We start from the raw sequence: 23,329 nt of genomic DNA on the forward strand, positions 1-23,329 counted from the left end.
CTGGTGCTCTGAAGAGATGCAGAGGGAGAGTGCAGGAGATGGAGCTTACTGGCCTCTGTCCTTGAAGTGTATTTCAGTAGGCTTCTAGATGGGTGTTGAATTAAAAGCTTGCCCCTCCTTCATGGGAGGAGGTGAGTTCAGTATCCTTTTTCATTGCTATCTTGAACCAGTATCTCAGTTGAGTTAAATTTGAGGCCAACATTTTTCTATATAATGACAAGCATTTGACTTTTCTATTATTAGTCACTTTTTATGAATATAGGCCAAGATTCCATGAAATAAAAATGTATAAACATGGATGTTTGGGAATAAGTGGACTGATAATAACTGGAACATCTCCAACAAATAATACTCAGTCCATCTTCTTTTAAAAAACAGATTTGGTAGGTCAGTGTATTGTGTGAAAGTCAAGGTCTAGCTGGTAAATGCAGCTTGTACAAAAATAGTGTCTTGTTATACCCGAGAGCTACCACTTGGCTTGTCATTGGGGAAAGGAATGAAGGAGGCTCTAGCATTGTGGCTGTTCAGTAGTACATCCATTTTAGGCTTCAAATACTTGGGTAATTTGTACTCTTTTTTGCAGTGTTTATTTCAAGTTTCTCTTCTTGATTTCATTGGTCATGACTTTGGACAATTTGAAATTACCTATACATGGAAAGGTCAGTATGCGTCCTAATTTTAGAGAAGAAAAAGTACTAAAACAGAAAGGTCATAACTCTATATTGTAAATGACAGGTTTTCCAAAATATAAATTCCCTGAATGAAATGTAAATCAGGGTTAGAATTTGACATTTGGAAAGTAAAATGTTAAATGAATATATGTAGCAACGTAATAAAAGAGAAATATTAAATTTCAGAACTGAAGAAGAAAAATAATGAGATGTGATCACTAGGGTGTAAAGCTCAAATCAGAATTTAGATATAGTTGAAAATGAATTATTTTTGCTTTTTTCCAAAACATTAACCACTAGCCACATAGCTTTCAAGCAGTTGAAATATGGCTAGTTGAGATGTAAGCGTGAAATATACAAGATTTTGAAAACTTAGCATGAAAAAAAGAATTTGAGATATATTATCAATAATGACTTTTATATGAATGTTCATGTTGAAATGATAGTTGATAAGGTTAAGTAAAATACATTTATTAAAATTAATATATCCCATTTCTCTTTACTTTTTAATATGAATACTAGAAAACTTAAAATTTTGTAAGTGCCTTTTATTACTGCCAGACAACACTGATCAAATTAAATATAGGTGATATTTAGGTGATAGGCGATAGGATGTTTTTAAAAAATTAAACTACAGTGAATTTTCTAGATTATGTGGTGTTTGTCATGCACTGCTTAAAACACGAGAATGAAACAGCTGAAAAGAATATTTGTAACTTATAAGTCATTGAGACAGTAAGCAGAGGAAGTACAAACAGGAAATAATTCTTTTAGATTAGTATCATTAAGAAAACTAGAAATTGCATGTATTCTGTATACTAATTCTTTAAAAAAGATATTAAGAGTAGGCTCAGAGGAAGGAAGTACATTTAGAAAGTATCTAAATCAGTGGTTCTCCAGCTTTCAAGCTCCTTGGGGTACTGAATTTATAATTTATTGATTACATCAAATTTGACTATAGTAGCAATGAAGCTATGTAATAATTCCCCTGCTTTCATGATCAGAGTAGATGTATATCTCTGTTACAGTGTCTGAAAATGGAAGGAGACATATCCTACTGCTAGTTGTTTTTAATCTGACCACTAGACTGATGAAGAGGTGTTCTCTTCTGGAAGAGTTAGCAACCACCAGAGCACCATTCAAGCAGCTGACTATGAATCAGCTTCTTCCCTGGCAGCAGTCTGCATCCCTGTCCCCAATTCTTCCTAATTACCAGGCAGTAAAGTAGGGGACTATTCATTGCCTGATTTATTATACAGTTTGATCTTTATGTTTGTTGCTAGTCCCCACAGACTGCACTCAGATTGTATAAATTAAACCATAAGGCCCTCGTATTTTCTAGGAGAGCTGTGGCTCTGTCAGCATCCATTCTTTCTCTCCAAAATGGTAGTAGGTTTGAGATTTTTAACTTTCTTGTAAGCTAACAAATTAGCCTGCCACTGTTTCATAAATGCTGGTAAAAAACTCAAGACTTGGGTCAGAAAGGACAGTTTATTACTGACAGTAGTAACATTAGCTAGAGTATCAACATTTGGACCAATTCCCTGAGCCCCAATTCCTGCAGTGTAATATGGAGGTAGCCAGAAAACTTGTCTGACTTCGCTCAGGAGAGAAAGATTATGCTACTTGTTTACTAACAAGTCTAATTTTTGCTCTGGAGGGAGATCATTTATCTTCCAAGGTTGGTTGTTCTAACACCACCATGAGATAGTAGTCTGGAACACATTAGTGCCTCTGCCAGAAAGATGTGCAGAAATGCAAGAATTTTTAGAATAATAGTTTTCTTACAAGTTAATGTTCAGGTATCATGGTAATACTGGTGTCATAAGTGTGATTCAAATGAAAGCACTTCAGTTTCTTTCAGGGTTATGAAAATATAATAGATAATGTCAATTGTTTGTTGCCAGTTGTTATTTTTAATGCTACCTGTGATGGACCTATTTGAAATTGTCTTCAGTTCCATTTTTACCTTCTTTTCTCTGCAAAGAAAGATTATTTTAGTTGCATATCACATACTTTTTGATTCTTAAATTTCTACATAGTATCAAGCCCTCAGTCCACTAGAATTTAGCTTTTCCTTGAGGTATCAATGGAGAAGGAAATTGCAACCCACTCCAGTATTCTTTACTGGAGAATTCCATGGACAGAAGAGCCTGGTGGGCTATTGTCCATGGGGTCACAAAGAGTCAGACATGACTAAGTGACTTAACACTTGAAGTATCAATGAGATTGTTACTTGACTGACTATTTTTTCTTAGAATATGAATTCATATATACAGAGCATCTTATGGGAAGATATTCTTAGAAGTTTTGTTTTCGATAGAATATTTAATAAACTTTCATCTGAAATCTTATAAAGTACAAGATATTTTCAGAAATTAAGTGCCAAGTCCCACTTAGAGGACTTCTTTCTTTATTCTCCAATCTTTTCCCCAGGGAGATTGCCCGTTACACACCAGATAAGAGAAAGCCTTCATGTTTCTAGCTGGAGGATTTGATAAATACTTGATTTAAAAAAATGCAGTTTCTTTGTTGTTATGGGCAATAAATCTAACACATGAATACAATTAGTACATCCTTGATAAGTGACAATGATGATACTACAGTATAGTGGGGGGAAAGATGATCAAAATAAATGGCTTTAGTCTGTGAGATAGCCATAAGAAAAGTACTTTATTGACATTTACATCACACCATATGCAAAAATCAATTACAGATGAATTGCATGTCTATACAAGTGTGTAGAAGAAAATGGAAATTTTTGTGGCCTTGAAGTAGGTAAAGATTATTTGGACAGGGCATATAAATAGTGTAAAAAAACAAGTGTTCAGTTGGATCAAAATTCAGAACATCTGTTTATCAAAAGATAACATTATGAGAGTATAGAAGGAAACTTGCAGTGAGGAAGAGATATTTGTAATACACATCTGGGGCAAATGGTTCGTATCTAGAACAGGATAAGAACCTACTGGTTACCTGCCCCCACCCAATTGGTAAAAGAGTTTTGTTGGAATAAAAACTATAATACAAACAGTTGAGTGGTTTTAAAAGACCATATGGCCCTTAGCCTTGAGGTATTTACTGTCTGACCCTTTAAGTAAAAGTTTGCTGATGCCTTGTTTAGAGAGTGTTATATTGGCTTGATTTCTATAGCTTTGTAGTAGTCTTGCTGTCAGATAGTTCTAGTCTTGGATCTTTGTTTTTATTTTCCTAAATTGGTTTTGTTTTTGAAAAAACTTTACAGTCAGCTTTTCAATTTGTACAGAAATATTTGGTCGGATTTTTATTGGAATTGCATTTAATTTGTAGGCCAACTTGAAAATTGATACCTTAATAATGTTGTGTCATTCGTGGACAATGTATGTCTCCATTTACTTAGGTTTGTCTTAATGTTTCTTGGCAATATTTTGAAGTTTTTAGTGTTCATTTTAATACCATTATTTCATATTATGGAAGCTATTGTAATTAGCATATACTTTTTTAGAGTATGTTTTGTCTTTTACATAGAAGTAAAGTTCATTGACTTTATATTGTAACTTTTATAAATTCTCTTTTTCTAGTGCTTTTTGGTAGATAAGTAAGTATATTTATGTACAGGATAATGACTGAATAAAGATATTTAAAATTCTTTTTCTTGTCTTAATGTGCTAAGTAGGACATCAGATGCAATGTTGAATTTCAATGATGAGAGTAAAATTCTTTATTTTATTCCTGGTCCTAGGAAGAAAGATTGAGTAGTTTACCATTAAATATGATATTAGAGTTTTCATATATTAGGTTGAGGAACTCACCTATAGTTTGCTGAGATTTTTATCTTTTTAATCATGAATTTTGGTGAATTTAAGTACTTTTTTGGGTATGTGCTTTGATTATGTGGATTTTGTCTTGTATTCTGTTAATATGTTCAGTTTTATCATTTAATTTTTAAAAAATTGAAGCATGAGCATTATTTTAAGGATTTTTATTTCTATATTAATAGAGATATTAGTCTGTGGTTTTCTTGTAATTTTTTTTCTTCAAATAACAGTAATGCTGTCCTCTTGAATTGAGAGGTTTTATTTTCTGATGGAGTTTGTATAGGATGGATGTTATTTGCTCTTTAAGTGTTTGGTAAAATGTATTGCTGAAAATACCTGTACCTGGAGTTTTTTTGTGGGAAGGGTTTTAATTGAAGTTAGCTTTGTTAGTAGATACAGAGCCATTCTGATTTTGTTTCCTCTTTAGCTTGTATTGATCATTGTTGTCCTTCATATATTAATCCATCCCATCCAAGCTGTTGAATTATTGGCAAAAGTACTTCAAAATACTCTCTCATTGTCTGTTTAGTGTTTATAGAATTGTAGTAATGGCTCCTCTTTTGTATTTTGTTATATGTTTACTCTCCTCTATTTTCTGTCAGCCTTTATATCAGTTTATCAATTTTATTAATCTTTTAAGTTACCCGTTTTGATTTCATTGATTTTTTTACATTATTTATCCATTTTATATTTTATTCATTTTTCTCTTACTATTTTCTTTTATCTACTAATTATGGGTTTAGTTTATTCCTCTTTTTCTAGCTTCTTAGGTGAAAACATAGGTAATTGGTTTGTAGCACCTCTCCTCTGATAAATGCATTTAAACCAATAAATTGTTCTCAAAGTACCATTTAAACTTGATTCCATATACTTTGATAAGTTACACTATTTTGTTTCAGCTTAACATATTTTCTAACATCCTTTACTCTTTTCTTTGATCCATTCTTATTTATAAGGTTAGGTGTTTTAATTTCCCATTGTGTAGGGATTTTTTTGACGTGTGTGTGTATTCTTAAACTAATTTCTCACTAACGTCATTGTGCTTATTAGAGATAACCAGTCTTTAAAATTTATTCAGACTTGTTTATAGCCCAGTACATGGTCTCTGTAGGTAGTTTTTCCATTTATACTTTAAAATATGTACATGCTGTAGTTGGTTGACCTCAATTTGTGTTAGGTCAAGTTGTATTAGGTTAAATAGTTGAGGGGTGTTTTTTTTTGTTTTTTTGTAATTATTATCAGAGTTGATTTATAATGTTGTAAATTAGTTTCAAGTATACAGCAAAGTGACTCAGTTACACATATACAAATATCTGTTCTTTTTCAAATTTGTATTCCATTTAGATTAGTATAGAATATTGAGTCAGAGAAGGCAATGGCACCCCACTCCAGTACTCTTGCCTGGAAAATCCCATGGATGGAGGAGCCTGGTAGGCTGCAGTCCATGGGGTCGCTAAGAATTGGACACGACTGAGCGACTTCACTTTCATTTTTCACCTTCATGCATTGGAGAAGGAAATGGCAACCCACTCCGGTGTTCTTGCCTGGAGAATCCCAGGGACGGAGGAGCCTGGTGGGCTGCCGTCTATGGGGTCGCACAGAGTCAGACACGACTGAAGCAACTTAGCAGCAGCAGCAGCAGAATACTGAGTAGAGTTCCCTGTGCAATACAGTAGGTCCTTGGTGGTTATCTATTTTAAATATAGTAGTGTGTATTTGTCAATACCGGGCTCCCACATTCTTCTCCCTTCCCCACCTTTCCCTTTTGGTAACTATAGTTTGTTTGCTAAACCTATGAGTGTTTTCTGTTTTCTAAGTAAGTTCATTTGTGTCATTTTTTAAGATTTCACATGTAAGTGATATATTTGTTTTTCTCTGTCTTCACTTAGTATGATAATCTCCATCCATGTTGCTGCAAATGGCATTATTTCATTCTTCTTAGTGGAATATTCCATTGTATATATGTACCACATTTTCTTTATCCATTCATCTGTTCACGGACATTTAGGTCCTTCCATGTCTTGGCTGTTGTAAACAACACTGCAGTGAACATCAGAGTGCATGTATCCTTTCTAACCATGGGTTTCTCTGGATATTTGCCCAGGAGTAAGATTGCTGGATCATATAGTGGCTCTATTTTTAGTTTTTAAGGTATCCCCATACTGTTCATAGTGGCTGTACCAGTTTACATTCCCACCCACAATGCAGGAGAGCTCCCCTTTCTCCATACCTTCTCCAGCATTTATTATTTGTAGACTTTTAATGAAGTCATTCTGACTGGTGTGAGGTGATACATCATTGTTGTTTTGATTTGCATTTCTCTAGTAATTAGTGATGTTGAGCTTCTTTTCATGTGCCTCTTGGCCATTTCTATGTCTTCTTTTCTCTCTCTCTCTCCTTTGAATGCACAACTTTCCAGATCTTAGTTCCCTGACCACAGATTGAACTTGGGCCCCTGGGAATGGAAGTGCTTGCTGAGTTCTAACCACTGTACTGCCAGGAAATTCCCTGTATGTCTTCTTTGGAGTAATGTCTATTTAGATCTTCTGCCCATTTTTTGATTGAGTTGTTGGTTTTTTTGCTATTGAACCGCCTGAGCTGTTTGTAAATTTTGGAGATTAATCCCTTGTTAGTTGCATTGTTTGCAAATATTTTCTCCCATCCTGTGAGCTGTCCTTTCATTTTGTATACAGTTTCCTTTGCTGTGCAAAAGTTTTTGAGTTTAATTAGGTTCCATTTGTTTATTTTTGTTTTCCATTTCTTATTTATTTTAAAATAATAAACTATCTATTATTTTACTTTCCATTACTCTAAGAGACGGATTGAAAAGGATATTGCTGCAATTTATGTCCGAGTGTTCTGCCTATGTTTTCCTCTGAGTTTTATAATATCTGGTCTTATATTTTGGTCTTTAATCCATTTTGAATTTATTTTTGTATATGGTGTTAAAAAATGTTCTAGTTTCATTTTCTTAGATTTAGATGTCCAGTTTTCCCAGCACCACTTATAAGAGACTGTCTTTTCTCCACTGTATATTCTTGTCTCCTTTGAAGTGAAAGTCACTCAGGTGTGTCTGACTCTTTGGGGTCCCATGGACCCCAATTCTCTGTCCATAGGATTCTCCAGGTAAGAATAATGGAGTGGATTGCCATTTCCTTCTCCAGAGTATCTTCCTGACCCAGGGATTGAACTCGGTCTCCTCCATTGCAGGCAAATTCTTTATTGTCTGAGCTACCAGGAAAGTCCAAAAGTTTCCTGAGACCTCTTTCTTCCCCCGCTGTTTTTTGAGGCCCGAGAAGATCGTGCTGTTTTCTGTTTTATGTGTTAATGCATTATGTGCGCTATGCTTAGTCGCTCAGTCACGTCCTACTCTTTGCGACCCCATGGGCTGTAGCCCACCAGGCTTCTCTGTCCATGGGGGATTCTCCAGGCAAGAATACTGGAATAGGTTGCCATGACCTCCTCCGGGGGGATCTTCCTGACCCAGGGATTGAACCCAGGTCTCCTGCATTCCAGGCAGATTCTTTACTGTCTGAGCCATCAGAGAAGCCCGTGAATACTGGAGAAGGTAGCCTATCCCTTCTCCAGGGAATTTTCTCAACCCAAGGATTGAACCCTCCTCTCCTGAACTGGCTGACAGATTGTTTACCACTGAGCAACCTGGAAAGATCTTGCCTCCATTGTAGATTAATTGACCATAGGTGTGTGGGTTTATTTCTGGGCTTTCTCTCCTGTTCCATTGATCTATATTTCTGTTCTTGTACTGGTACAATACCATTTTGATGATTGTAGCTTTGCAGTATAGCCTGATTCTTCCAGCTCCATTTTTCTCAAGGTAGTTGTGACTACTCAGTGTCTTTTGTAACTTCATACAGATTTTAAGTTTTTTTTTGTTCTAGCTCTATGAAAAATGACATTGGTAATTGTGGTAGGATTGCATTGAATCTGTGCATTGCTTTGGGTAGTATGGTCATTTTGGCAATGTTGATTCTTTCAATTCAAGAAAATTGATATATCTTTCCATCTACTTGTGTCATCTTTGATTTCTTTCATTAGCATCTTACAGGTTTTGGAGTATCAGATCAGATCAGTTGCTCAGTCGTGTCCGACTCTTTGTGACCCCATGAATCGCAGCATGCCAGGCCTCCCTGTCCATCACCAACTCCCGGAGTTCACTGAGACTCACATCCATCGAGTCAGTGATGCCATCCAGCCATCTCATCCTCTGTCGTCCCCTTCTCCTCCTGCCCCCAAGCCCTCCCAGCATCAGAGTCTTTTCCAGTGAGTCAACTCTTCGCATGAGGTGGCCAAAGTACTGGAGTTTCAGCTTTAGCATCATTCCTTCCAAAGAAATCCCAGGGCTCATCTCCTTCAGAATGGACTGGTTGGATCTCCTTGCAGTCCAAGGGACTCTCAAGAGTCTTCTCCAACACCACAGTTCAAAAGCATCAATTCTTCGGCACTCAGCCTTCTTCACAGTCCAACTCTCACATCCATACATGACCACAGGAAAAACCATAGCCTTGACTAGACGAACCTTTGTTGGCAAAGTAATGTCTCTGCTTTTGAATATGCTATCTAGGTTGGTCATAACTTTCCTTCCAAGGAGTAAGCGTCTTTTAATTTCATGGCTGCAGTCACCATCTGTAGTGATTTTGGAGCCCAGAAAAATAAAGTCTGACACTGTTTCCCCATCTATTTCCCATGAAGTGGTGGGACCAGATGCCATGATCTTCGTTTTCTGAATGTTGAGCTTTAAGCCAACTTTTTCACTCTCCACTTTCACTATTAGGAAACTATAAAAGTTTGCTACTATTGATATTAATGTATTCCCATCAGTTTTCTCTTATGTCTGTTAGTATTTGTTTCCTGTATTTGGGTGTCCCTATATTGGGTGCATATATGCTGACAAGTGTAAAGTTCTCTTCTTGAATTGATCCTGACCCTTTTATCATTATATAGTATCCTTCTTTATATAGTGTGCTTCTTTACGGCTTTTGTTTTAAAATTTGTTTTGCTTGATATAAGTATTGTAACCCTGCTTTCCTATCATTTTTATTTGTATGAAATATCTTTTTCTATCCTCTCACTTTCATTCTTTTTCTTTTGCCCTAAAGTGGGTCTTTTGTATGCAGCATAATGTAGGCTCTTGTTTTCTAACCCAGTCTACCATTCTGTGTCTTTTGATTGGAGCATTCAGTCCACTGAGTGAGGTGTATTTATTGCCATTTTAAACTTTGTTTTCCAGTTGATTCTATGTTTCTTTTTTCTTTCCTTTTTCCTTTTAGTGAGTTGATGTTTTCATTTTATGGTTGTAGTTCTGTTTTTGGTTTTTGTGAATCTATTGTATGTTTATGATATATGGTTACCCTGTTTTTCAAGTATGTAAACTGCTTCCTATAATTTCCCACTGCTTTAGACAGTGGGTTCAAACATATTCTTAAAAAAAAAAGTCTGTCCGTACATTTCCTGCTGTCCTCGCTCACAGTGCCTTTGCCTACCCACGTTTTCCCATTTTGATACCTTTTACATCTTTGTTTATGCTTCTGCTCGTCGTTGTGTTTATAATCACTTTCACAAATACATGCTTTTTCCTTTTTGATCTTTATACTGGCTTAAGTGGTTTACTTTCCAGTTGTGATTTCCTGTTTCTTATATCTTCTTGCTTCTTTTCTATTTAGAGAAGACCTTTCGGTATTTCTTTTAGGATAGCTTTAGTATTGCTGTACTCTTAGTTTCTGCTTCTCTGAGAAAGTCACTCTGTCTCCTATTTCAAATGATAATCTTGCTGAGTATTCTAGGTTGCAGATTTTTCCCTTTGAATTGGACATCTTGTTCTTGATTCTTACAGGTTATTGCCCATGCCAAATAATGTCTTATTTCCCTGCTGCTTCAAATTAATGATATGTCTCTTGTTCTTCAAACATTTTCTACTTATGCTTTTTTGTTTCTGTAGCATCATACAATAGTACATGTAATTTTAATTGTACCTTTACACTTTTGCACTTCATTTTCATTCACTTAATTAACTTACTAGCAAAATTAGTTTGCTCCAGTTTGTAATCTGATTTTGATTTCCTTTTATTTTTGACAAAATCCTTTAGTCTGGGCTTTTAGAGGTTACAAGGAGCAGAGAAGACCTCTCATTATCTCAAGTCATAGATATTTATTGGGAACATCTGTGGAGACTACATGGCCTAGTGGAAACAATCTCTTCAGATCTCAGAGAAATAGGCGATCATTCTGTAAACAAATGCCTTTGCAAGTTAGACCTAAAAAAGAGAAGTGAAATTTTGTTTAGGAAAATAGAACACAGTTCTCATGACAAGGTATTCATTTGTCTTGAGAACCAAGTGTCCCTTGCTGTATTGTACTGTGCTGTTATTACCACATCATCATCTTATTTGCTTCTCCAGCTCATACCTGTTACTCACTTTATACTTAATATTATGATTTCTGCTTACTGTAGTCTCTCTGGGTATGTTTTTTGCTTCTCTTCTTTGCTGGCTGTATGAATGTGTTGTTTATTTTTGGCTTTAGACTTAACAAAAGAATGTATTGTTTTTGGCCAGCCGTTATTCAGTATGGGAGGCACCTATCCAAAACAAAACACATCTAACCATTTCTTAAGTCATTGGATAAAAGATGGTTTCCTTTTAGTTAATTATCCACCCTTGATTATGTTCGGAGAAGCCTAGATGTGAGATCCTACGCTTTGCCTACTTGGGTATAGGGAACCTTTTGTGGATGTTGAACTATCACTAGTCTGCTCATTGAAAGTGCTTTGCTTTTTTAGGCAAGTTTAAAACAGTAAGCAGGAGACTTCCAATTCAGTCTGGGGTGTAGGAACCTAGAAAGAATGTCATTCCGAATGTAACAATAAGAAAAGCGTGGATAATCTGTAAAATCATTACTTTAAAAAAATTTATCAGAGACCTGAGGTTACATGGCAACCAATGAGTTTGAAATAAAGGAAAAACAGGTACCACCAAGAAGAGATTATATAGGAGAGCTGATTCATCTGAACATGGGAAGAAGAAAGGTTTACCGTGTAAGTAGGTAAGAAGAATTCGACAAACCTCTAAAGGCCTAGGGGGGGCTAGCAAGAAGTATAGAACCCATCGGATTCACAGATCCTCTTTATGGACCTTGACCAGAGCCTGATGAGCAAGACTGGGGACAGGGGAAGACAGCAGGAACGCAAGTAGCAAAAGCCTTAAGAAGATGAGGGAGGAACATCAAATCTTAGCATCTTAAGGGCTCAGAAGAATACCCACTGCAGCTGGGGGAAAATAAAAATAATTTTTAAAACACCATCCCTATGTCTGGGTAGGGGCAGGAAATCAAGAGTAGACTATTAGGATTCTTCTGCCACTGAAGATGAGGCAGCACCACTGAAAAGGTCGAATATATATGAGCAGGAAAAAACTAGTGAACTTAAGGATAGAAAAAATTAGAACTGAAACGAAAGAGGGTGGAGGTGGGGTGGGATTAAAAAAACAAACAAAATAGCAGCATCCAAGAACTGTGGGGCAATAATCTAATAGTGTAACATACATCTAGTTGAAATCCCACTTACCAAAATGGACCATATTCTAGGCAATAAAATGTCAAGAAATTTAAAAAAGTAAGAATCAGAGTGTTCTCTGACCACTAGTTGAAGCTTCCATCTTGAACTAGGAGACGAGCAAACTAAATCTAAAGTAAGTAGGAGAAAGAAAACTTACAAAGAGTAGACATCAGTGAAACTGAAAACCAAAAATAATAAAACAAGTGAAATCATAACCTGATCCTTTGATGAGATCAAAATAGATAAAATAGTAGGCATAGGAGCCAAGGAAAAAGACAACACAGATTATACTATATCAGGAATAAAAATGGACACATCAGTACAGGTCCAAAGATGCTAATGTGTAATGATGGGATGTTATGAATAACTATTTTCATATATTTGACAATTTAAGTGAAGCTAATTTCTTGAAAAACAAGCATTACCTCAGTTCACTTAAAAAGAAATAGAAAGCCTTATTAGTTATATCTGTTAAAGAGATTGAATTTACTGCTAGGAACCTTCTGACAAATCTCTAGACCTAGATTACTTCACTGGTATGTTATACCAAATGAAAAAATACCAATTCTGTACAAACTTCCAGAAAATAAAAGAGGAAGAAACCCTTCTCAACTTGTTTTATGAGGCCAATATTACCCCTTTATAGCAAAGATATGGCAAGAAAAGAAAACTGGAAAAAATCAACCAGTATCCCTCATGAATATAGGTGCAGAAGTCCTCAGCAAAACATTAGTAAATGAAATCCAACCATAAGTAAAAAGGGTAATACATCATGACCAAGTATTACTTAGGCAAGTCAAGGCTGATTCATCAGCATTCAGATATCAATCAACATAAATAAGCATATCATCAGACTAAAGAAGAAAACTATTTGACCATTCTAGTAGATGCAGAAAAAGAATTGACAAAATTTAGCATCCATTAAATTTTTAGCAAACTAGGAGTTGAAGGTAATTGCCTCCTAGAAAAAGCTAGATTTAACATCATACTTCCTGGTAAAAAAAAAAAAAAAAAAACAGACTGCTTTCCCCTAAGATCAGTAACAGGCCACGGTGTCTGCCGTCGTTACGCCTCATCAGTGTCACACTCGAACTCCGAGCTATTGCAGTGAGGCGAGAAAAAGGAGTAAAAGGTATAAATAATTATCAGGAGATTCCAATAACTACCATGAGAAAAATGAAAACACTTTTTAGATGTTACCTTAAAAGCAGTGTTTATATGCAGTTCTTTCTCTACTCTTATAATTCCATTCAAAAGTTGCAATAATAAGTATCATACATCTTAAATGGTGTTAACTTTTTTTTTTTTTAGCTGTATGGATTACTGGACTTTGAATAGGAAGGCTAGACTTTAATATTGAGACTATCACAGTCTCTTACTATATAAAGATAGAAGTCTAAATCATCTGATTTAAAAGGAATGTTTTGTCTCACAGTAAATTATCAGACTAGTTTATTATAATTTGTTTTAAAAACTCCTGAATACTTGGTTTTGAGTATATTTAAAGGATCCAGATCTTATATAAGGGATAATTTGGTCACTTTTGGCGGGACAGATCCTCAAACTATTTGCTGAAACATATGTATCATAGAAAGCTATAAAACTGAAGGCAATAGAAATACACTTGAAACTACAGAAAAAATGGAATTTGACAGTAAAATATGATAAAATGTAACATAAAGGCCAGTTAGTTGGCAGTGACTTTGAAAGTAGACCTTACTTAGCTATTGATTCTCAGGAGCAAAGGGACGCAAAGAGAAGAAATGGTCTGTGAATCCTGTGTGCCCGTCCCCCTTCTGTAGAAAACAAGCACTGCTCCTGCTGCTGCTAAGTCGCTTTCAGTCGTGTCCAACTCTGTGCAACCCCAGAGACGGCAGCCCACCAGGCTCCCCCATCCCTGGGATTCTCCAGGCAAGAACATTGGAGTGGGTTGCCATTTCCTTCTCCAATGCATGAAAGTGAAAAGGGAAAGTGAAATCGCTCAGTTGTGTCCGATTCTTAGCGACCCCACAGACTGCAGCCTACCAGGCTCCTCCATCCATGGGATTTTCCAGGCAAGAGTACTGGAATGGGATGCCATTGCCTTCTCCGATTTTATTCTCTAGTCTGCTCTAAAACCCATGGCAACAATTCAGTTTTAATAAGTACTTTGTGTGTTTTGTGTTCTCTACATTTGGTGTGATTTCTGTTATTTAGGCATTTTTAACTCTAGTAAACAGTATTTGTAATGAAAAATAGCACTGTAACTTCTTTCCATTAAGAAAAATGTTCCTGTAGATGGAATTCAACTATGAGTCTCAACCTGATGAGTTTGTATTAAAATGAATTCCTTTAACCATCAATATTGCCATAAAAGTTTTAACATAATAAACATTCTTTACATTTTACTATAAATAGACAGTATGAAGTTAATAACTGTAAACAGATCTGAAGTTTGAACCCCAGCATTGTGGTTTTTCTGTGTAGCTTAGAACAGGTAACTCATACTCTCTCAAATATCTATAAAGAGAGTAACAGCCTTGTGGGTTATTGAGGTTAATATTTATAATATGCCTGGACATACAGAATGTGCTCATAAATCATAGTAGCTATCATTCTTGGTAGTTGTTATTGTAAGTTAGCATTTGTAAACTTCATATTTGTATTGTGGCTTAAAATATATTCTGCTTATAAAATTGGTGCTTTATATTATGTTTTAAATGAGTTACTAACAGTTGAGAAAATAGTATATATAGTGCAGTGGTTAAGAACATGGACTCTGGATTCAATGTCAGCTGCATAGCTTATTACCAGACTGACCATGGGCAAGTTAACTGTCCTCAGCTTTAAGATAGACCTAACATTAGCACATTTCTCCCAGGGGCATTAGAAGAGGTAATGAGATTAAGTATGAAAAAAGTTTAGAACAGTTGCTGATGTGTAGTTCTGTGTGTCAGTTGTCATCATTATTATTAATTACAATAATTTGTTGTTGAATAAATGATTTTTTTATTTGTCACTTTTAATTGTAGGTGAATCTTGGAAGCAACCAGTACCTTTTCTCTGTCATAGTGGATCCTAAAGAAATGCCCTGCTTCTGTTTGCGCCATGATGTTGATGCCTTGCTCTGGCAGCCACGCTCCAGCAAACAGGATGATATGTGGGAGCATATTGCAACCTTCAATGCTTTAGGTATAAGCAAGCTCTTTGACAACCTTTGACGTTATATCAAAAATTAGTCTTTTTTTTTTTTCTAAGTTTCTTTTTTTGGTTTATTTAAATTTGAGCTGTCCTAATTACAGTTGGATTGACTGTGCTATAATTTGGTTGCTTGTACATAGTTGATGAATGTTAGTACTTTTGGAACAGTAGGACTAATTTGTTTTTATGTTTGTGTAGAAGATCAACACAGAATAGAAATCAGAGTGTTTATCTAACCACTTGAATCATTCCGATCAATTACTTCCTTATTCCAGCTAAGCTATACAGTATTAGAATATGAACAAGGGGCTTGGCAATACCCTACATGGAACTTGTATTCAGGTTTCTTCAGAGTAGTCTTCAGTAATCATAGAATTGCTCTAAGGTTAAAAAGCACATTAGGAGACATCTTTCATGGCACTTAAGTGTGAAACAGAGCCATTATAATGCAAACACTTAGGGAAAATGGTGATGCAGAAATGAAATTTATTCTGTAGGATAAAAGGGAAATACTGGTAAGGCTTGAAACATTTTGAACTACGTAATTGTAGATTTATGCAATAATTGATTTAATGTCAAAATACATTAGTATTGTGTGGGAGAAATTTTTTTATATGAATTAACCACAGCTATTGCTTTATTGAAAGGTTATTTTAAACTGCCAGCAGGAAGTAAAACTATGTATTTTAATTGCTATATATGCACAACCCTAATTATAGAAGATATTTTTTCAGTTGTCCTTTATAGTTAGTAATATAGGCTGTTAAAGTGGTTAATTCAGACTCCAAATGGATTTTTATGACCTGAAATAGTTTGATTGAATAATGTACCCACATAATTTCTAGCCTTTCTACTAAAATTCCTGATTTTTTAAGTAAGAGGAAAGCTTTATCTTAATTTTCAGATCCTTCTTTTGTATCCATAAATCCTAGTTTAGTGGAATTCTATTATGCTTGAGTTAAATCAACATTATATTAGATATGTAGTCTTGAGATGTTATATACATTAATTTGGCAAGATTAGCCTGGAGAGTTAATTCTAGGCTCTCAAATAGGTGTCTGTATCTTTCTACTTTTTCATCCTCAAGCCCTGCTTAATTTTTAAAAAACCAGCATTGATCTGCCTGTGCTCATGGTTCCTCTGGTCATTCATTGTTTGGTGAGGTCTCAATTTATATTAATGTTATACTTCCTCTCTCAGGTTTAAACATTCATTCAGTAATCATATACCAACCTGAAAATTGCTGATTTATACTTTAGAATATAAAAGCCCTTTTAAGCTCTAAAGATAAATTTTTAAAAGATTGTTTTTTCAAAGATTAGTTTTCAAAGGTTATCCTAATGGAATTTTAAAATTAGATATTTGAATTTTCTTTTTGATTTTGTTTTGATCTGAAGGCTCTACTTCTGAGAGGTGAAGTACAACAAATCCTGTTAAAGTGTTGGTGTTGATTATAACTGGGACGACCCAGAGGGATGGTATGAGGAGGGAGGAGGGAGGAGGGTTCAGGATGGGGAACACGTATACCTGTGGCGGATTCATTTTGATATTTGGCAAAACTAATACAATTATGTAAAGTTTAAAAATAAAATAAAATTAAAAAAAAAAAAAGAAAACATGAAAGAAAATCTGAGCTCAAAAAACAAAAAAAAATACCACTGATAATCTACAAAGTGAGAATGCATTATGCACACACTCCTGAAATAACTTTGTAATAACATCCTCTAAACATTTTCCCATTTATTTGGTAAGAAAAAAAAGATACCATAATGCCATCTCTGTGATTGATGTACCGAGTTGTTAAGTTGTCATTTAAAGATATTTTCACATGTGTTTAATGTGTTAGAATTTTTTACTTATTTCTGGAAATTATATGGGAACCATGTTGTGCTTTTCTTGAAAAGATGAATGAAACACTTGTTCTTAGGAATTAGTGCTTTATTTTTGCACCATTTGGGAAAGATTGATTGTGCCTAGTCATTAATGGTTCAGAATGTAACTACTGTTGAATATCTGTGGTGTAAATTTTTAGTCATTTCAATTTGTAATAAAATTAATGAAATAGTAAATGTTAAATCACCATTTTTTCCCTTCTGTTTAATATATAGTTTTTCTTTTTTTGTCTCATATTTCTTGGCAGGCTATGTCCAAGCATCGAAGAGAGACAAAAAATTTTTTGCCTGTGCTCCAAATTACTCCTATGCAGCCCTTTGCGAGTGCCTTCGACGAGTTTTCATCTACCGTCAGCCCACGCCCATGTCTACCGTACTTTACAATAGGAAGGAAGGCAGGCAAGTAGGGCAGGTTGCTAAGCAGCAAGTAGCAAGCCTAGAAACCAATGATCCTATTTTAGGCTTTCAAGCAACAAATGAGAGATTATTTGTCCTCACTACCAAAAACCTCTTTTTAATAAAGGTAAATACAGAAAATTAATTACTCCAACATGTTGGCTTCTCTGTACTGCCAAAATATTCAGTGGTAGCTGGAAGGCTGAGCAGTTTTGCTATAATCTGTTAAGTTTTACTGTGTTAAATAAAATTACCTTGTATGATTTTTTTTTAAAGGATATTGGAAATATATTTGCAATTTATGGGTCTATAAAAGCTATAAAATGAAGCTGCAAATTTAGAGAAAACAGCTTCTGTAAAAAAATGTAAAGATAATGTTAGCAAGTATAATTTTTAAAAAACAGGCTAGAATCTCATCTTTTATATGAAAGATGTACAGTTCATTGTTTAAACAAAAATATTTATCATGTACTATGCTGATATAGTTTCTACTTCTATACCAACAGAATAATAGTTAACATGTTCATTCTTGTAATTTTAAATGGACCGAATAGCTGGAGTAGAGGGGGATATATAACAGGTACAGCAGGTCTAATATTGTTAAAGTTTGCTGAAGAGACCTGAGGTGTTTTTTCAAAATAAGTATAGCTTTAACTTTTATAAATCCACTTGGTCTTCCACAGAATAGACAGAGATCATAGGTTCTACAAAGTGTAGCTCTTACCCATTGCCATATAATAAACCACTCCAAAACTCAGTGGTTTAAAAGAGGATATTTTATAATTTTTCATGGTTCAGTGATTTGACTGTCTCTGTTCTGCATGGCCTCTCCTCCTCCAATAAGCTAGACTGTGTTTTTTCCCATAACAGAGAAAACATTACAAGCGAGCAATTCCCTAATGTACAAGAGTTTATCAAGCCTGTACTTGCATCGTATTTGCTCATCTTCAGTTGAACAAAGCAAGTAGCCAAGTTTAGAGTGAGTGTGAGAGGTGAGCATACAAGGGTACAGATAGCAGGTGGAATGATTCACTGGAAGCCATTACTATAACAGTTTACCATGCAAATTAGTTATCCTTGTAGTTCTCCCTGTAGTTCTACAGTTTAAAAAGTAATCCTATTTATACATTAAATATGTCTTGCCATGAATTTTAGTTTCTTACATTATTTTCTTGTATTTTTTTTTTTGGTGTGTATTTACCTGGGAAATTGTTTACTTTTATACCACTTTTGTATGCTTCTTACATAAGTGTCAAATTAACTTTTATAATAGGAGAATTGAGATTTTAGTATGAGACAGTAAAGAAAAGAGATACAAGATCGGAAACATTTGTCCCTTGCCTACCTAGACAAGTTTTGGCTGGATTAAATTTTAGTGAAAGAAGGAAAAATAAGTTTGAGAGACAGAAAGGGAGGAAAAAAATGGGGATTACATTCATGTTTCAACACTTCGTCAGAATGCATTTTCCTGGAGAGAAATGTTGGGATATTTGATACAAAGGTTGGAAAAGGCCTAAGAACTGGTAGTGACAGTGGAGTCCTGATAGTACTTTGAATACTAGGAAAGAAACAGATTGCTGTCAAGCACCATGAGATCATGAACAGCGGGGGAAAAGAAAATGTATGGCTGGACCAAAAAACAAACTGGTGATATTTCCAGAACCTTTTAGTATCATTGTAAAATTCAGTGAAACAGAAACAAAAGATTATTTAGATGGTGAACTACTAAAAGCTTTTGTTATGTGACAGATTTAAGTTTTCTTTAAAATTTACCTCAAAGATCATAAATACTCTTAAATTTAAGAAAAAGGCAGATTAATGTGGTGCTTAATTAACCATGACTATATATATAAATATATGCAAATTTCCATATGGTAATCAATTTTCTTCCCTTTGTATATGTTATTTTTAACATGATTAATGTTGCATTGAAACCTATCAGGATTATTCATCCTAAATATTTTTGCGTATTGGTCTATGTTGAGAGTAATAGGTCTAGAGCAGTGATTCCAAGCCATGTTTTCTCAAAATGTTTCAAGAATTCCACATTTAAACTCAAACAAATTTAAACTGTTTTAGTATTTAAATGAAGTATATACAAGTGCTATGAATGTAGTACCTTGTGTTTTATTGATTTTACTATAAATTATAAATGGGAATTTTATAAACTATGATAGTAATAAAATTTTTGTTTTTCATATGGAGTCATTTAACAGTATTCATTATATCAACATGTTTAGTAGGCATCAGCTGTGTATGAAAACATTCTCAGTGCTAAGAATAATACAGTGTTAGGTTAAAAACAAAGTCTAGTGATTTCTAGGTGAAGTTTCTCTTTGAGTAAAAAAGTAGGTGGGAGATTTGTGGAGCTGTTGTATTTGAAAGACGTTTAACCAGGGATGGAACTCATACAAGAACGGACAAAATTTGAGTTGCCAGTGGAAAGGGTCAGAAAGAGGATAATAAAGTCAAGAAATTAACCAAAGAAAAGGATCATAAGAGACTACTATGAACAATTTATAACACCAGCAACTTTGTAACATAGAAAATGTATAAATTCCTAGAAACATATAACCTACCAAGACTGAATCATGAGGAAATAGAAAATCTGAACAGACTATTTACTAGTAGAGAGTTATCCAAAACCTCCCAACAAAAGACCAGGACCAGATGACTTCACTGATGAATTCTGGTGAACATTTAAAGAGTTAATTCTACCCAGACTCTTCCAAAAAGTAGAAGAGGAGGGAACCCATCTAAACTCATTTGAGATGGCCAGCACTACCCTGATACGAGAACTATACCAGGATACCACAAATAAAGAAACTTAGAGGCCAGTATCCATGGTGAACATAGATACAAAAATCTTAATAAAATACTAGCAAACCAAATTCAGCAATACATCAAGTGGGATTTATTCCAGAGATGTCAGGATGATTCAGTATCTGCTCATTAGTGTGATCCACCACTTTAATTTAATGAAGGATAAAAATTATACAGTTAATAGATACAGAAAAAGCATTTGACAAATTTCAACATCCATTTATGATAAAAATTCTCAACAAAGTGGGTTTAGAGGGAACATACCTCAACATGATAAAGGCCATATTTGACAAGCCTACAGCTAACATCATACTTGATGGTAAAAAAAAATTTTTCTGCTAAGGTCAGGAATAAGACAAGGATGCCTACTCTTAACACTTTTATTCAACATAATATTGGAAATCCTACCCATAGCAATTAGGTGAAAGAAAAGGCATCCGAGTTGGAAAGGAAGAAGTAAAACTGTTACTGTCTACAGATGCCTTGATAAAGACTCCACCAAAAAAACACTTAGATCCAATGACTTAGGTACAGTTGCAAATAGAAAAATCAATATACAAAAATCTGTTGAGTTTCTGTACACTAATAACAAACTATCAGAGAAATAAGATAATCCCACTTGCAATTACATTTAAAAAGAATAAAGTATTACAAATAAATTTAGCTAAGGAGATGAAAGACCTGTACACTGGAAACTGTAAGACATTAATGAACAAAATTGATAAAGACAAATAAATACAAAGGTATCACATGCTTGTGGATTGTAAGCAGTTGCTACTCAAAGCGATCTATAGCTTTAATTCAATCCCTATTAAAGTTCTAATGGGATTTTTCACAAAAATAGAGCCAACCTGAAATTTATAAGGAACCGCAAAAAGCCAAAGCACTCAACACATCATTGACTGGAGATGTATTAATGTGGTTTTAGAGAGTGATGGGATTAACATTATTGTGCAAAGTTGTTAGAGCTTAAAATTGATCAAGGGTTCATTATACAGTCACATTTTGCTCCGTTAGGTTTTTGTTCCAGTCTAGCATACAGTATACACATAAAATTTTCAGAATTGACACAATGCACAATTTTGTGTGCAGAATTTTAAGTGAATTTTATGCAGATACTTCATCCGAGCAGCATACATACTAGCGTTTCAGAAGATGATAGCTCTTCACAATATAGTTCTGATTCAGACAATGTGAACATTAGACCAACAAAATGACAAAAAAACTTTAGTGATTGATTCTGATACGGAAAGTAAAAACACTCTCACAGTGTTGGAGAGTGCTCCTCTGCTTTTGTAGAAGAGTAGATTAAAGACATTTTACAAAAATTAGAAAACTTGACAGGTGTCAGGTGTAACTATTGAATGTAATAACCCCAAAAGTGTTAGTGAAATAAAAAAAATTACTTTTTGGTCAGCTAAAATAAAAATCACCGGCCACAGGTGTTAGTTTTTGCAAAAATTCCCTGGTCAGTAATGAATTATGACAAACAGAGGTGGAGGCATCATGCTCCCTGATTTCAAACTGTGTTAAAAAGCTGTGGTAATCATAATAGTATCATATTGACATAAAAACAGAAACAAAGATCAATGAAACAGACTAGAGAGCCCAGAAATAAGCCCACCCATATATGGTCAACTAATTTACAACAAAAGAGCCAAAAATATACAAAGGGGAAAGGATAGTTTCTTCAGTAAATGGTTTTGGCAAAACTGGATATCCACATTCACTGTCTTACACTATACACAGTAGCTCAAGACAGACTAAAGTCTTGAATATAAGATCTGAAACTATAAAAATCCTGGAAGAAAACATAAGTACTCAGCTCCTTGACTTCAAGTCTCAGCGATGGGGTTTTTTTTTTTTTTTGGATCTGACACCAAAATCAAAGGCCACAAAAGCAAAAATAAACCAGTGGAATTGCATAAAACTAAAAAGCTTCTGCAGAATAAAAGATACCATCAATACAATGAAAAAGCAACCTACTGAATGGGAGAAAATATTTGCAAATCATGTATCTGATAAGGAGTTAATATCCAAAATAACACAACTCAAAAGTAAAAAATTCAATTAAAAAATGAGCAGACGATCTGAATATATTTCAAAAGAAGACATACAAATGGTCAATAGATACATGAAAAGGAGTTCAGTGTCACTAATCATCAGGAAAATGCAAATCAAGACCATTATGAGCTATCACCTCACACCTATCGGAATGGCTATTATCAAAAAGACAGGAAATAAGTATCCATAAGGAAGCAGAGAAAAGGGAACTCTAGTGCACTGTTGGTGGAAATGTGTTAGTGCAGCCACTATGAAAAGCAACATGGAGGCTCCTCAATCAAAAGTAGAACTTCCATATAATCCAGCAAATCCACTTGTGGGTATTTATCTGAAGGAAACAAAAACTAACTCAAAAAGGTACATACCCACATGTTCGATCAAAAACGACAGAATAATCTGTGTTCATTTCCAAGGCAAACCATTCAACATCACAGTAATCCAAGTCTATGCCCCAACCACTGATGCCAAAGAAGCTGAAGTTGATCAGTTCAATGAAGACCCACAAGACCTCCTAGAACTAATGCCCAAAAAAGATGTCCTGTTCATCATAAGGGATTGGAATGGAAAAGTAGAAAGTCAAGAGATACCTGGAGTAACAGGCAAGTTTGGCCTTGGAATACAAAATGAAGCAGGACAAAGGCTAACAATTCTGCCAGGAGAACGCATTGGTCCTAGCAAACACCGTTTTTCAACAACACAAGAGGCGACTTTACACATGGACATCACTAAATGGTCAATACCAAATCAGATTATTACATTCTGTGTAGCCAAAGATGGGAGAAGCTGTATACAGTCAGCAAAAACAAGACCTGGAGCTGACCGTGGCTCAGATCATAAGCCCCTTATTGAAAAATGCAGGCTTCAACTAAAGAAAGCAGGGAAAAACACTAGGCCAGTCAGGTACAACTTAGATCCCCTATGAATATACGGTGGAGG

At 34.9% G+C, this 23,329-nt stretch overlaps 1 protein-coding gene across 2 annotated transcripts in view; it reads left to right on the top strand.

Annotated features, from left to right (window-relative positions):
- Positions 1–19,706, top strand: part of NUDCD1 (NudC domain containing 1) — an 80,052-nt gene extending 60,346 nt beyond the window's left edge. For both annotated transcript variants that reach the window (XM_061439131.1, XM_061439130.1), the window contains 2 exons: positions 15,050–15,209; positions 17,359–19,706. In XM_061439131.1, the coding sequence (XP_061295115.1) occupies positions 15,050–15,209; positions 17,359–17,651 (453 nt within the window). In that variant the 3' untranslated portion in view covers positions 17,652–19,706. The remainder of the gene's footprint in view (positions 1–15,049; positions 15,210–17,358) is intronic.
- Positions 19,707–23,329: the final 3,623 nt, after the last annotated feature.

The sequence above is a fragment of the Bos javanicus genome, chromosome 14 (genome assembly GCF_032452875.1).
Source record: "Bos javanicus breed banteng chromosome 14, ARS-OSU_banteng_1.0, whole genome shotgun sequence".
NCBI classification, from domain to species: domain Eukaryota; kingdom Metazoa; phylum Chordata; class Mammalia; order Artiodactyla; family Bovidae; genus Bos; species Bos javanicus.